The 15,803-nt window shown below is 48.3% G+C and overlaps 1 protein-coding gene across 1 annotated transcript in view; it reads left to right on the top strand.

Annotated features, from left to right (window-relative positions):
- Window positions 1-15,803, top strand: part of Tbc1d9b (TBC1 domain family member 9B) — a 57,039-nt gene that overhangs the window by 34,345 nt on the left and 6,891 nt on the right. Inside the window, 10 exon segments of the mRNA XM_047555344.1 lie at window positions 2,038-2,199; window positions 2,663-2,813; window positions 3,395-3,609; window positions 5,303-5,420; window positions 8,559-8,844; window positions 10,588-10,717; window positions 10,851-10,949; window positions 11,876-11,944; window positions 12,927-13,167; window positions 14,054-14,119. Of these exon segments, the coding sequence (XP_047411300.1) occupies window positions 2,038-2,199; window positions 2,663-2,813; window positions 3,395-3,609; window positions 5,303-5,420; window positions 8,559-8,844; window positions 10,588-10,717; window positions 10,851-10,949; window positions 11,876-11,944; window positions 12,927-13,167; window positions 14,054-14,119 (1,537 nt within the window).

Raw genomic sequence — 15,803 nt, forward strand, 5'->3', positions numbered from 1 at the left:
GCGTCACCTACACTGTGCCTGTCACAGATGCTTCTATGAGATGATGGACTCAGGTTCTACACAAGATTTCCCTGAGTAGGGTCAGGGTCTTCCCATTCTCTCCCAGGTAGTGGGCTAAGACCTTATCCTCTAGCCCTGCTGGTAGGATGGAGGCTTAAGGCAGGGGTTCCAGAAATCCAGAGTAGGACCCTGGAGATCAGGACTTCCTTGCAGACCTTTTCCCCCTAATGCTCCCCTTTTCCTTCTGCCAGCCCCATATTGCCAACCTGGTAGCTTCCCAGATCCCCACCTCTAGTTCATTTCTTTTGTCCTTTGACTGTGTGAAGATCCCCAGGCTCCTATACTAGGGAGTGTTCTATAGTCCTATTGGGGTGGGGGTGTAGAGGGGCATGTGTTCCCTCTAATAAAGTTCCCTGTTTATTGTTAGACCCTGTGGGGGAAAGTGTCACACAGCAGACATGCCAAATGCACTTGGAGAACCCACCTTACCCTCCCAGTTTGAGGTCAGGGGGAGGAGAATCCAGCCCTGAGTTGGCACAGTGTCTAGAGTGAACAGGGCGTGTGTCTGCTATAGGCCACATCCATCACACCAGACTTGTGGGCAGCAAAAGACAGAAACCTGGGGGCAGTCTTAGTGGCATTGACCAGCATGGGAAGAGTCCAGAAACCCCTGGGAATGCAGGGGGTCAGGATCTCAGGGAAACAGAAGAGGCCTCTTTTCTCACTCAGCAGGCGCTTGTTGGAGGAGGGCCTGGCCTGGCAGGCATCCGAAGGAAGGGTTGCATCAATTAGGACTCTAAGAAGGGCAGGCTGCTCTGGAGCAGATCTAGGGCTGCCTTTCATGGTCAGGACCCAGAGTCATCCTTCTTCCCCTCTGCTTTCTCAGTTCTTGGTTCCCAACTCCTTCCCCTCTACCTGCTGGTGTGCTTTCTCCTGACAGTGCCAGCAAGTATGGTTCAGTACCCACTTCTGAACCAGTTACTGGGAATATGGCACTCGGATGGGCTGGGTCTGAGCTGGGGGTCACCTCTAATGCTGGTGAGGTCCACATAGGACCCAAGGACAATCAACATGTGGTGTGCACAGGGCAAATGCCAATAGCAGCTGTACCCTGAAGAGCCTCAACAGGGTCTGTATACACCATTGCTAAAACAGGGAAGGTGCCTCAAGGAGCAATAAGCAGAATACAGTGTGATATATCTGAACTGCCTGGCACTGTCACACTCTGTCAGAGATTGTGAAAAGAAAAACTTTAGACAAATTAAATTTTGTGAGTTTTTCTGAGTAAAGAACGTCTCATGAGTCCAGCAACACTCAAAACCAGAAGAGGTTCAGAGATCCACCCAGCATCCTGAGCTGTGAGCTTTTATAGGCTGAACCAGAAAGCAAAGTAGAAAAATCACCTGATTGGTTACAGCTTGGCACCTGCCTTATTTGGATTTTGGTGTGATCAGTTGGCTACCATGATTGACTAAAGCTCAGCTGCCTATAATTGGCTGAAACCTGGCTATTGGTTATAAAACTTTATAGCTAGATAGATAGATACATACATACACTCTTAAATTAGATTTGGGTTTGTTAATGTACTAAGGTAGGTGGCAGTTTATTGCATAGGAACTCAAAGTATGGAGACAGTCTCAAGCTAATGGCCTCCTACTTTTTTAATATAGTAGGACATTGGAGTTCAGAAAGAGGCCAGGCAGCACCAGGAGTGGTTTCTTCAGAGGGTATCTTCTTTCCTTTGCCCCAACCTCACTGAAGAAGATTCCATCTCCCCAAAAGAGGCCCCAACTGACCATTGTAGTTCATTTAGGTTACAGAGAGGATGCATATAGATGTCCAACCAACCAGAGAGGAAATGCAGGCTGGGCTTCAGCCACAGCCTCCCCACAACCAGGCCAGGTACATCCTTCGTGCACCATGCACCCCCCATGACCCTTCCTCAGTGGTATCTAGTGCTGTGGATGAGCATGCATCAGAGGCCCCATGGGGCAGCTCAGTTGTTAGGTGCTTTCCCTTCCCTGTTTTATTTTCTAGTCTCTCCCAGCTTCTCAGGAGGTTCCAGAACTGCCCACCAGCCCATCCTCTCCTCTCAGCAGCTACCAGAGTTTCACTGCACAGGAGGTACCAACTGCTTCCCAGGGCCTGCTCAAAGTCTTCCAGAGAAACTCTCCCATGGAGGAACTTGGAGCCAAGGGGGTAAGCTGTGAGCACTGGCACTTCAGCTGTGAGCCAGAGCCAAACCCTCAGGAGGAAGTCTGGAGCCAGCCTCTGGATTTGGGCCGTCATAGCCAGCACTGTCCCTCAGAAGTTCTCAAGCTGACCTAGGGCAGTACCCTCCCAGGGCTACACTCAGCAGTGTGAGGTAGACCAGGCAGACTCTGGAGACAGCTACCTTTCCTGACCTGCGTGGCTACCTGCCACTGAGTAGCTCATCTTCTGACACCTTAGGATGGTGGTATGGTCCAGTCCAGTCAGACTTTACCTGTATCTTTATCTGTAATCATTTTGAAATCTGAGTTTACTGGCAACACTTTCTAGATTATTTATGTAACAGGCATTCAACCTTGTTCAGAGAAAGGATAGTGGACTTTGTCACCCAGGTCTCAGCACTCCAAGATGCTCTTTAGCCTCCAAACTATCTGGTTTCCTTTCCCCTCAGGCCAAAGAGAAGATGAAGGAGGAGTCATGGAACATCCACTTTTTTGAGTATGGACGTGGTATGTGCATGTATCGCACGGCCAAAACACGGGAACTGGTCCTGAAGGGCATCCCTGAGAGTCTCCGAGGAGAGCTTTGGCTCCTCTTCTCTGGTGAGTGAAGTCTAGCTACTCCCAGCCACTCTCGGTACCCATATTTCTCTGTGCGTGATGGGCTGAGAGTACAGCTCTGTGGTAGAACATGTGCTTAGCATGTGCAGGGTCCTGGATTTGATCCCCAGAACCAAAATAATTTCTCTTGTGAGCTCATCTAGTCTTTGGGCAGGCCTCCTAAGGTCACCCAGGCAAGGCAAGAGCTATAAGCTCTTTCACAGAGGGGAAACAGGGATCTCAGCTGTGTGCAGGGATCCAAGTCCTGAGGAGCAGATGCAGGGGCAGGGCATTATGTTGATGTGTACACTCCTGTTAAAGTCAGGGGCAGCCTCCTTTCCTTGGAACAGTCTCTGACAGCATTTACCCTATGGCCAGTCGGAGCATTTTAAGAGGGCAAGTCAAACCTCTCAAACTTCTTAGCTAGAGTGCCTTCCCCAAGAACAAGGGAAACTGTCTCACACCTTGTAACTGATCCCAGAGTTCACCTTTCTTCTATGGGGCATTTATGTCTCCAGTCTTCTCTGTTATTTCCCCCCAAATACTGGGAAGAATCAAGATAGCTGCCACCTGTGTCTCTCCAGGGGCCTGGAATGAGATGGTGACCCACCCTGGCTACTATACTGAGCTAGTGGAGAAGTCCATGGGGAAGTACAGCCTGGCCACAGAGGAGATTGAACGAGACCTCCACCGCTCCATGCCTGAGCACCCTGCTTTCCAGAATGAGCTTGGGATCGCTGCTCTTCGTCGGGTGCTGACTGCATATGCTTTCCGAAACCCCACCATCGGCTACTGCCAGGTAAAGGGGATTAACGGGGGCCCAGAAACAGCATCTCCCCACCAGAGGCTTCTAGGAGCAGGTCCCTGAGACTATGAATTTGTGTGATGGCCTCACACACCTGTGACCTTTCCCCTCCCATAGGAAGGAGACTGACTGTGGAAAAAGACATTATGTTAAAACAATATAACTGCTCACCTCATACCCTTGTCATATTTTAGGTTGTCTTCTGCTTCTGGTCTGAGTCTTGACAGTGTTTGGGTTTTTTATGTATATGGTAAAATATATATAATATAACATCATTTTAACCATTATTAGCCACATAGTTCAGTGGCATCAAGTATACTCACATGGTTGGCCCATCATCACTACCATACATTCATAGAATTTTCTCATCTTTCCAAAGTGAGACTCTATACCATTAAACACTAACTCTCCACTATGTCCTCCACACCAGTCCCTGGCCACCACCATTTTTCCTACTGTCTCTATGAATTTTATTATTCTAGGTACCTCATATAAGTGGAATTGTACAATGTTTGTTTTTTCGTGCTGGCTTTTCATTTAATATCCTCAAGATTCATCCATGGTGTAACATGGCAGAATTTCCTTCTTTTTTTAAGCTGAATAACATTCAATTGTAGCTATCTACCATATTATGCTTATGCATTCATCTGTTGATGGACACTCGGGTGGCTTCCACCTTTTAACTATTATGGCTATTTCTGCTATGGACATGGGTGTACAAAAAGCTGTTGGAGCCACTACTTTCAGTTCTTTTGGGTATGTATCTAGAAGCAAGTTTGCTGGATCATGTTCTGTGTTTAACTTTTTGAGGGACCCCCATACTTCCACAGCACCTGCATCATTTTACATTCCCACCAGCAATTCACAAGGGTTCCAGTTCTTCCACATCCTCACTAACACTTGTTACATTCTGTCGATATTTATAGTCATGGGTGTGACAGGGTATCTCACTGTGGTTTCAGTTTGTATTTCTGGCAGCTTTTTTTTTTTTTTCTTTTTTTTTTTGTGGTACTGGGGATCAAACTCAGGGCCTTGTGCTTGCAAGGCAAGCACTCTACCAGCTGAGCTATCTCCCCAGCCCTCTGGCAGCTTTTATCTTGAAATCTAACAGTGGTTTTCTTGACCAGATTAAATGACTTTCTGTGTGCCATAAGTAGTATCTGAATTTCAAGGAAATAAACTCCCCAAAACTCACTTTCTGTAGGACTAGTGTTCTGTATGACCAGTGTGCTGGCTTGAAATAATTTTTAAAAATAATTTGCCAACTTTGAAGCTTCTTCACGTTATCAGCTAAGGCCATGTGTGATCCTGATTTTGGTGTGGCCTGTGCACAGGGCCCTGGACACACAGCTTACTTATACATCAGTTCAGTCATGTATCACACCTCCAATGCCAGACACCACTCTGCGGAAATGTTATTTGCTGATATCCGCTTTTACTGTTTTCCTAGTATCCTCTGACCCAGTTTGAAGGAGCTAGCTGACTGTTTCTGTCAAATCGATTTCCTGCAAATTAACTTTTGGCAAATTTCCCGGAGCTGGACCGGGACAGTTTCTCATTGCTGCATGCTAGACCCTCCTGAAGGGGCAGACTTGATGATAGAAGGAGGCCAGTATCAGGGAGGAGATAGTTTTACTCAGTGGCCAGCATTGTGAGCCTCCCCTCTCCTGTTCTCTGTGCCTGGCAGGCAATGAACATCGTGACCTCAGTGCTCCTGCTCTATGGCAGCGAGGAGGAGGCCTTCTGGCTCCTGGTGGCCCTCTGTGAGCGGATGCTGCCCGACTACTATGACACCAGGGTGGTGGGTGAGTGCCCCAGGAGCTCCCTTGCCTCAGCCTCCAGTTGCCTGGTAGCTCTGCATGCAGGTGGTGGCCCCTCCCAAGCCCAAGCCCCATGCTAAGCACTCTCCTCCCAACTCTGTGTGCTCCCACAGGCCTCATAGGCATCCCACAGGTGCCATACAGGTGTCCTGGCTCCTGCCTTACAAGCTAAAAAACTGAGAAATAATCACACAGAAAATAGAGACCCAAACACACCCCCAACCCTCTGCCTCCCTGGCTCAGCTCCTGCCCAGACTTTGTATGTTCCTTGGCATCACAGGAGGAGTTATTACATGTTATTACATGTTCACTGGCTTTGAAAAGTCCACCTGGAGCCTAAATTCCCATCTATCTAATTTTTCCTAACCTTTGTTATTTTTTTGTTTTGTTTTTATGGTGCTGAGAATTGAGCCCAGGGCCTTATGCATGCTAGGCAAGTAGTCTACCACAGAGATATACCCACAGCCCTTCCTAATCTTTTTTTTATTTTTTTCTTTTTGATACCAGGGATTAACCTCTGAGTCACATCCACAGCCCTTTTATATATTTTATTTACAGACAGGATCTTGCTGAATTGCTTATGGCCTCACTAAAATGCTGAGGCTGACTTTGAACCCACCTCAGCCTCTCAAGCTGCTGGAATTACAGGCATGTGCCACAGTGCTGGACCCTTCCTAACCTTTTTTATTAAAGAAAATTTCACACATTTAAACTAGAGAGTATAGGCTGGGCATGGTGGTACACATCTGTAATCCCAGCAACTCGGGAGGCTGGGCAGGAGGATTGCAAGTTCAAGGCCAGCCTGGGCAATTTAATGAGACCAGTCCCAAAATTAGAAAAAGAAAAAAAGACTGGGATGTAGCTCAATGTTAGAGGACCCCTGTGTTCAAGGGTTCAATATCTAGTACAAAAATATAGATACATAGATAGATAGTATGACTTACCCATGTAAGTATAACTATTGCCCAACTTCAACTATTATGGATTCACATCCAATAAAATCTGTATCATTAAATTGGAATGGACTCACAAAGGTTTCTTTTCTTTTTTTTTTTTTTTTTTTTTTTTGCAGTGCTGGGAATTGAACCCAGGGCCTTGTGCTTGCCTTGCACAAGGCAACTCTACCGACTGAGTTATATCCCCAGCCCACTCACAAAGGTTTTTCATTACATTTATATGTCTGTCATTCTGAGATGTCCTTCCTCTCCTGTTTAGGGTTTGGAGTTGACACTCTTAGGATCTGTTTAAGTCAACTTTTTCATTGCTGTGACTAAAAGATCTGATAACAATTTTTTTTTATTGTAAACAAATGGGATACATGTTGTTTCTGTTTGTACATGAAGTAAAAGCATACCATTTGTGTAATCATACATCTACATAGGGTAATGGTGTCTGATTTATTCATTATTTTTTCCTTCCCTCTCACCCCTCTTATCCTTCTATACAGTCCCTTCTTCCTCCATTCTTGCCCCCCTCCCAACCCCCATTATGTGTCATCATCTGCTTATCAGCGAGATCATTCGTCCTTTGGATTTTTGAGATTGGCTTATCTCACTTAGCATGATATTCTCCAATTTCCATTTGCCTGCAAATTTTATTATTCTTTATAGCTGAGAAATATTCCATTGAATATATATTCCACAGTTTCTTTATCCATTCATCAATTGAAGGATATCTAGGTTGGTTCCACAATATGGCTATTGTGAATTGAGCGGCTATGAACATTGATGTGTCTGTATCTCTGTAGTATGCTGATTTTAAGTCCTTTGGGTATAGGCCAAGGAGTGGGATAGCTGGGTCAAATGGTGGGTCCATTCCAAGCTTTCTGAGGAATCTCCACACTGCTTTCCAGAGTGGCTGCACTAATTTGCAACCCCACCAGCAATGTATGAGTGTACCTTTCTCCCCACATCGTTGCCAATACCTATTTTTGCTTGTATTCTTGATAATCACCATTCTAATTGGGGTGAGATGGAATCTTAGGGTAGTTTTGATTTGCATTTCTCTTATTATTAGAGATGTTGAACATTTTTTCATATATCTGTTGATTGACAACAACAATTTTAGAGGAGGAAAAGTTTATTTGAGGGCTCATGGTTTCAGAGGTCTTAGTCCATAGACAGCCAGCTCCCTTCCTGGGGATTCGAGTTGAGGCTGAACATCACAGCAGAAGAGTATGGCAGAGAGAAGTAGCTCACATGATGATCAGAAAGCAGAGAGAGAGATTCCACTCCCCAGATACAAAATATATAACCCAAAGGCACATTACCAATGACCCACCTCCACCAGCCACACCCTACCTACCTTCAGTTACTACTCAGTTAATCCTGTCACGTGATTAATTCACTATTTGGGTTAAGACTCTCACAACCCAATCATTTCTCCTCTAAACCTTCTTACATTGTCTCACACATGAGTTTTTGGGGGACACATCACATCCAAACTAAAACAGGATCCTTTAGATTTGTGTCTGTTCACAAATAGTAGAAGAGTAGGCCCTGTTCACCAGGGCCACTGTTTACTTCTGACACTTTTGCAATACTTTCCCAAAAGAACATCCAAGGGCTGTTAACCCTCATATCCACAGGTCCCACATCTGTGAATTCAACCTACCACTGATCAAAAGTATTTGGAAAAAAAGAATTGCATCTGTATTGAACACATACAGACATTTTTTGTCCTTATTCTCTGAACAATACAGCGTAACAACTATTTTCAAAGAATTTGAATTGTATTAGGTATTATAGGTATTATAAGTAACCTAGAGATTATTTAAAGTGTATGGACTTAAAATAGATTCTATGCAAATACTATGTCATTTTATATAAGAACCTGAGCATCCAAGATTTGGTATCTAAGGGAGTCCTGGAGCCTACAAATACCAAGGGAACTATCTAGGGGAATGAACAATCTTTTTTACACAGTGGTTTGGAAGCTATAGAAAGAATGAGGATTCCTTTTCTTTCTTACTTTCTATCCCCCATCTCCCTCCTGTTCTCTGGAGGGCCAGGAGTGGACAGGGTCCAGGTGGGCTTCCTGTACCCCAGAGCCTGGGGTTCCACATGGGGACCTGCTTGAGGCCTCAGGAGTGGGATCATGTCTGACCTCCTGTTCTCTCTGCAGGAGCCCTGGTGGACCAAGGCATCTTTGAAGAGCTCACAAGGGATGTCCTGCCTCGGCTGTCAGAGAAGATGCAGGACCTGGGGGTGATCTCCAGCATCTCACTCTCCTGGTTCCTCACCCTCTTCCTCAGTGTCATGCCTTTTGAGAGTGCCGTGGTCATTGTTGACTGCTTCTTCTATGAGGGCATCAAGGTGATCCTGCAGGTGGCCCTGGCCGTCCTGGATGCCAACATGGAGCAGCTGCTGGGCTGCAGTGATGAGGGCGAGGCCATGACCGTACTGGGCAGGTGACCAAGTCAGGCCCCTCCTGCTGCTGGGAAGCTGATGGTAGAACCCCACCCTTCACGAGTACTGGGTGTGACTTAGTCAGCATTCAGTGACTGCGTCCCCCAAGTAGCAGACCACAAGTAGGCCCAGCAACGCCCTGGAGATGAGAGAGAATTTTCCTAGTGGGAGCCCAGACCACACTCAGAGTGATAAGTACTGGAACAAAATAAAAGAGGGGAAGTAAGCCAAGCACACCAGTCTGAAGGCCACCACTCATGTGTGGTCAGGGATGCTTTCTGGAAGAGTAACCCAGAGCTGAGATCCAAATGATGATCATTCTTGGTGGTGACCCGAAGACTCGGCACAGCAGGGCCTCCAGCTTCTAGCAAAGGCTGGGTCTCTCATTTCCACAAAGCTGTCCTTGTGGTATCCTCCTGAACTCAGCAGCACCTCTACCTCCCCACCCACAGACAGCATGCCTACTCTGAACTAGCTGAAACAGCTGAAAGCCACCCACTGGGTCATGACTAAGGTTCAGGGGCTTCCTGGCCTTCTTGTCCTCCTGCTGCCCCAGGCTGCACGTAGAGTGTCTCTGGAATCTGAGTTCTTTCTTCCATCCCTACTGCCTCCGCACAGGCCCATGAGACCTCTTCCCTGGGCCCATGTCTACTTCTGCATGGTTTTCTTTGTTCTAGTCGCTTACATACCACCATCCCACAGGACTCTTTCCAATCAGATCTGACCCTATCCCTTCCCTAGGGCTTAGGGGAGTCTCTATATCACAATTGTCTTCTATACAAAGGAACTATCTGAGCTAGGCATAGTGGCACATGCCTGTAATCCCAATGCCTCAGGAGGTTGAAGCAGGAGGATCATAAATTCAAGGTCAGCTCCCTCCCAAACTCACTCTGGCCCATGCCCTGAACTTTGTACAGTCCTGCTGGCCTATATGGGCATATTTGCCCAGCCTGGAACATTCCCAGCTACCAGGGACCACCTGGGAAACTGCCACTTGCCTATTGAGCCAGGCCAGGTGCTAATGGGAGTCCTGCAGACCTGGCAGAATTATCATTCCCCCTACTCTGGGTTCTCATAGTTCTTGGTCCCCTAGTGTCAGGACACTCAGCCATGACCACAATCTATGGTTTTCATGCTCATCTTCTGCAGTAAGCAAAGCAAGCCCCTTAAGAGCAAGTGTCTGGGGATGGGCCATGACCAGTGGGTGTGGAGATACCAGCTGCCCTCTCCTACCTGAGTTTCATGCTTAACTCAGGAGAGCCTGGGAGGGCTTGAAGCCCTGGCTGGGGTAGGCTGGCCAGCCAAAGTAAGATCCTATCCATGAGCCTATGTTCCTGAAGAAGCCAGGTTCCCTGGGTCATTATAGGCACTGCCATAGTAGGCTTCCTCTCCAACTTTCTCCTGGGATTCCCTGATTCTTCCTGACCAGGCCCCAGCAACCCACCAGAGAGAGGAAACATCATCCTTCCAAGGAGGTAGAAGCTGGGCTTATACAGGGTGTCCAACCATAGAACCCCCAAAGATAGCCCAGCATCCTCAGTCAGTGCTTGGTCTCCTGTCGGGGTGAGACCTTGAGGGAAGCTCTCCAGCTTACCAGAGGACCTGCCAGGAAACACTCCTGCCCTCCTGAAGGGTTCCCAGCCCTCAGCACACTCCTTAATTAGGAGTTGGCAGTATATTGCATAGCTGTGGGTGAGACATTCCTGTGGTTACCGAATGGTCTAGACTTCTGTTAATCTTTACAGATATCTGGATAATGTGGTCAATAAGCAGAGTGTCTCTCCTCCTATTCCACACCTCCATGCCCTACTGACCAGTGGAGACGACCCTCCTACAGAGGTGGACATCTTTGACCTCCTAAAAGTATCCTACGAGGTCAGCAGAACTGGTTTGGCCAGGTCATTCTCTCTGGCCTTTTGGTTTCAGGTGGCTGCAGATGGGTGGGAGGGATGGCAGCCCAGTGCCCTGTGCTTGCACTTGATCTCACTACTTCACCTTCGGCCTGCAGAAGTTCAGCAACCTGAGGGCCGACGACATTGAACAGATGCGGTTTAAGCAGAGACTGAAAGTGATCCAATCCTTGGAGGACACAGCCAAGAGGAGTGTGGTACAGTAGCTGATGGGGCAGGGGTGGGTCAGGTGGGTGACCCTACAAGTGCCTTCTCCAGATTGCTCCTTGGGAGGGGTGCACAGCCCCACTTGTGCCCTGTCCCTTGTGCTGCATTAGTACCTAAGTCATGATAGGATGTTGTATGAGATTGGATCCAGGAGTGTAGGTACAAATTTGTGGAAGTGAGGAGAGGTCCTACTCAGTCTTTTCTGTTCATGGTTGGTTAGTGGGAAGCATTTCTTTCACACTGCACCCTAAAGGCTAAGCTGAGTCCTCCCATCCTGGTTTTGCCATGTGTTCCCTGTCCCCGCCCCCACATGGTGACACTCAGCTACCCCCTCACTACTGCATGCCTTTGCCAAAAGCCTTTACCTTCTCTCTGGAGGGGTCAGGCTATTCCTTCTACCCATGCTGCAGGACCTGTTCGTGGTCTCTGCTCCTGAAAAGGTAGGAACTTATTACCTTGCCTCCATAGTCCCAACCCTAGGCCACTGAGGGTACTTTGATCACAAGCAACAGAAACTGACTGACCCTGACTGACTGAAGTAAACGAGACCTGATTGGCAAGTGCTAGGACCCCTTCCACAGGGGTTCCTTTGTAGGAATCCAGGTGACAGGAGCTAAATGACCATCCTCACCTGTGTTCCTCAACTAGACACTGAGAAAAGACTCTCCCCAGTTCCCTAGGAACCCTAGGAAGGAGCTCGGGGAGTGTGAACTGACTGGCAGGAAGTGGCAAGGGCTGAGTGTAAAGGCTGCACCCTCTCTCCTGAATGACCATCTTCCATTCTTGGCCAGATGGTGACACCAAGAAGACAGTTTATTGCCTTTCCCTGTCCACTTGAGAATTCTCTCAGCAAGCATCATGTTGCAAGCAGGGACTTGCAAATCAATTAGTACATCCTATCTCTTTTTCCTTCTAGGTCCGAGCTATACCAGGGGACATTGGTTTCTCAATCGAAGAGCTGGAGGAACTTTACATGGTGTTTAAGGTGATAGCAAAGAGCACGGGCAAGACCAATACCCCATCCTACTCCCCTAAGTGCACCCTCAGCACAGCAACTTCCTGCCAGAAGAGAAATACATTTAAAAGCATCCTCAGATGCTGCTATACCATGAATCCCATGTGTTAAAATTTAATCCTTCTTTGAGTTTAAATGGAACACTCTTTTAAATGTCAGAAAATCCATTCAAGTCATCTAACACAGAAGAGGGAATGCTTTGAATCATTTAACTGAAAAGTCCAGCATTCACAGCTTCAGGCATGGCTGTATTCAGGTGCTCAAAAATGCTGTCCTACTGCCCAACTTCTGATCCTTTAGACTGTTCTTTCTGTAGAGTGGTAGGATGACCATCAGCCGCTCCAGGATCATCCTGTTAATAATCCCTGTGGAAATTTTTTTTCTTTCCAAGTGGTTTTAGCAAAAGACCCAGGGTTGATTATTGGAGTGACTCAAGTTAGGTGCTGGTAGGATGTCATTGGCTGCTGGGCCAAATGTGAATCATGTGCCTCCCTCGCCCACCCCAAGCAATAGGGCTAATTAACAACCCTTAATCCCATGGCATAAGACTGGGTCAGGAGGAGTTCTCCATAAAGATTCCAGGTACTATTAACAAAAGAAGGGGGAAAGGGTGCTGAAAAGGAGGCAAAGACAACAAAGTCCACACTTCCTTTCTCTTAGAGTTGCCAGATTCCCATCTGCCCCTCCAGCTACCTTGGGTTCATTTCCCAAGGAGACCTCCGCATTGCCTTAGGGTCAGAACAGTGGCAGTGGATCCATCCCTCACAGGTTGTACAACTGTCTGTCTCTTGGCTTCTCCGCATTTACCAACATGAGGGGTTCTGTGAGATGCTTAAGTATCTGGCTATGCTCACCCACCCCAGGGCACTACAGACTCGGACAGAGGAGGAGGGCTGACCATCTAACAGCCCAGGGGCTGAGAGGTCATCTCACCAGACTGTGTCCCCCACAGGCCAAGCACCTGGCAAGTCAGTACTGGGGCAGTAACCACACAGCAGCCATCCGCCGGGACCCCAGTCTGCCCTACCTGGAGCAGTACCGGATCGATGCAAGCCAGTTCCAGGAGCTCTTTGCCAGCCTGACACCATGGGCCTGCGGCTCTCACACACCTGTACTGGCAGGCCGCATGTTCCGGCTCCTGGACCAAAACAAGGACTCACTGATCAACTTCAAGGAGTTCGTGACAGGGATGAGTGAGTGCCCCCAGAGGCCTACCAGGGCCCTGACCCTGCCAGAACCCTTTCTGAGAGCTTTCTAAATGCTGACTCTGGTGTGTCTGTCTCCCCTGCTGGGAGCAGGGGTAGCCTTGAGCACTTGGCCCTGATGAGGGAAGATCAGTTTACCCACTTGAGATACATTAGGGTCCAATGGGACTCCTGCCCTTCCCACTTCCTCAGACTAGGGCTTCTAAAGGCTGGAACTGCTGGCCCCAGAAGAAAGCTAAACTTTCCTGGCAAGGCTCTGGGGAGAAAAGGAGGCCGGGTCTCATTCTGGTGACTTCTCCAGGAAAGAGCCAGGCCTGCTCAGGCTGTGAAGAGTCCCCACTAGAACCCATGTATTTTAGTCAGCTTTTTAGCTGCTGTGATCAAAAGACCTTACAAGAACAATTTTAGAGGAAGGAGAGTTTATTTGGAGCTCACGGTTTCAGAGGTCTCAGTTCACAGGTGACCAAATTCATTGCTTTGTGCCAGAGGTGAGGCAGAACATGGTGGAAGGGTATGGTAGAGGAGAGCAGCTTAGGACATGGTACCAAGAAGCTGAGAGCATTCTCCTCTCCAAGGACGAAATAGAAATCCTCAAAGGCATACCCCCAGGGACCCACCTACTCCAGCCCCTCTACATTCCTACAGTTACCACCCATTTAATCCCTGTCAGTGGATAGACACACTGATTAGATGAAGGCCCTCATAACCCAATCATTTCACCTCTGCATGTTCTTGTATTGCCTCATATGAGCTTTGGGGGGAAACCTCATATCTAAACCATAACGCTGTGGGAAAGGGAGGTGCTAGAAGGCGGGCCTGCAGTGAAGTTTGGAGCCCACTTACCAGCATGCCCTTCCTTGGCCTTGCTCCACAGGCGGGATGTACCATGGGGACCTTACAGAGAAGCTCAAGGCACTGTACAAGCTGCACCTTCCCCCAGGTGAGAGCCTCCGTGCTGTGCCCTGCCCAGGTCTCTAACTTATCCTGAGTTTGGGATCCCAAGGTGGGCACAGGCTTTTGTGGGATGGGTGGGCTGATGCAACTTTGTGGGGAGGCTGGGTTCAGCAGAGTAGAGGCTGTGGTCCCATAAAGAAAGAGGAGAGAGCTGGAGCCCTGGGGCTGAGGCCAGCATGGTGGTGGTCTGAGAGCAGGGCCATGACCTGGGAAGGGCCATGGAAGGAGGATCCCATCAGTGCAGGCAGTTGCTAGGACCAGGACTCTACCCATCAAATGGGCAGCTTGACCCAAAAGTCATGGGGCGGGGAGCGGGGGAAGGGAGTGGGATGAATGAGTAGAGATTCTGGTTTGTATCTGAGATCCTGTGCATTCATTAGTTTCTCCTTAAGTTTCTCAAGAGTTCCTACTTATTTCCAGAGGGTCAGCCTGAGGGCAGCACCAAAGCCACCAAGGGAATCTTGTCACATGGCCATAAGCAAGGGCTACTTCCCTCTAGCCTAAGTGGTGTTGGAGCCTAATGGGGCCACGGTAGGGGTAGAACATCTCCTGTGAGCCATGGTCTGAGTGAAAGGGAAGGATTCACAGAATCCAGGCCAGAGCCATGACCACCAGGTTTCTGTTTGTGGCAAGAGAATACCATCTCAGCAAGGTGACCACTTGGAGGAATCTCTAGAGAGGGGTCATGCCCATTTTCTGAGGAAACAGGCCGGTGGAAATGATGGCTGGGTTGCTCGGCTCTGGTGGTAGAACTGTACCAGGTCCCCCCACAACCTGGCCTGGAGAAGTTCACAGTCAGCAACTGCCCTCAGAACTGGCCCAGGACTGAGCTTCACCTCCAAGAGTCTCCTCCATTTGCCTGGAGTGGAACCCAGACCTATAATTTGTACAGCTTCCCGGGTGATTGCTCTGCCACCTGAACTGAAAAGGTTCCTGGCATAGGGGTTCTCATCTGGAGCTGTCTGGTCATTGGTACCACCACCATTGAGACCCAGGCTGGACAGACCCCACTGGGCCTAGATCCTATGAGTGAGGGCACACAGGACTGCCCCTGCCACTTGAACCACCTTGGCCCAACCTGCCTCATTCATGTATAGGACACTTGAGCTCTGGTGAACTGTGGCTCATGTCCTTGACCTCCCCTACATGCCATGCACTGTAAAACCTCTCTCCATACAACAAGGAGTCTCCCCACCACAGAACCATGTGAATCTGCAGCCCCAAGTATTCCTCAGAAACTACCAGCAAATGCAAATAATGAGTAAGACCCATATATATTGATGAGAAATCATCTCTGATATTTATAAGGTGAATGCCTTCAGTCTGCATGTGTACCTGTAGGCACATAAAACACCCTAAAACATTGAAGTAAATCACCACCAGGATGGGAGGATGGCTTGCTTTTCACCACACTCCCAACTTCACTGATTGCATTGCTTCCTGGCACGTGTACTACATTTTCAAACTCAGTGTCAAGCCAGGGATGTAGCTCAGTGGTAGAGCACATGCTTAGCATGCACAAGGTCCTGGGCTCAATCCCAGTACCCTCCTCCCCAAAACCCCACAATATCAAAGTCAAGAAAGAAACAAACAACCAGAATTAATCATCACCATTAAACTATTACCAGCTGGGTGTGGTCACACACTGCTATAATCAGTGAAGTTGGGAG

Source organism: Sciurus carolinensis, chromosome 6 (assembly GCF_902686445.1).
Source record: "Sciurus carolinensis chromosome 6, mSciCar1.2, whole genome shotgun sequence".
Classification (NCBI taxonomy): domain Eukaryota; kingdom Metazoa; phylum Chordata; class Mammalia; order Rodentia; family Sciuridae; genus Sciurus; species Sciurus carolinensis.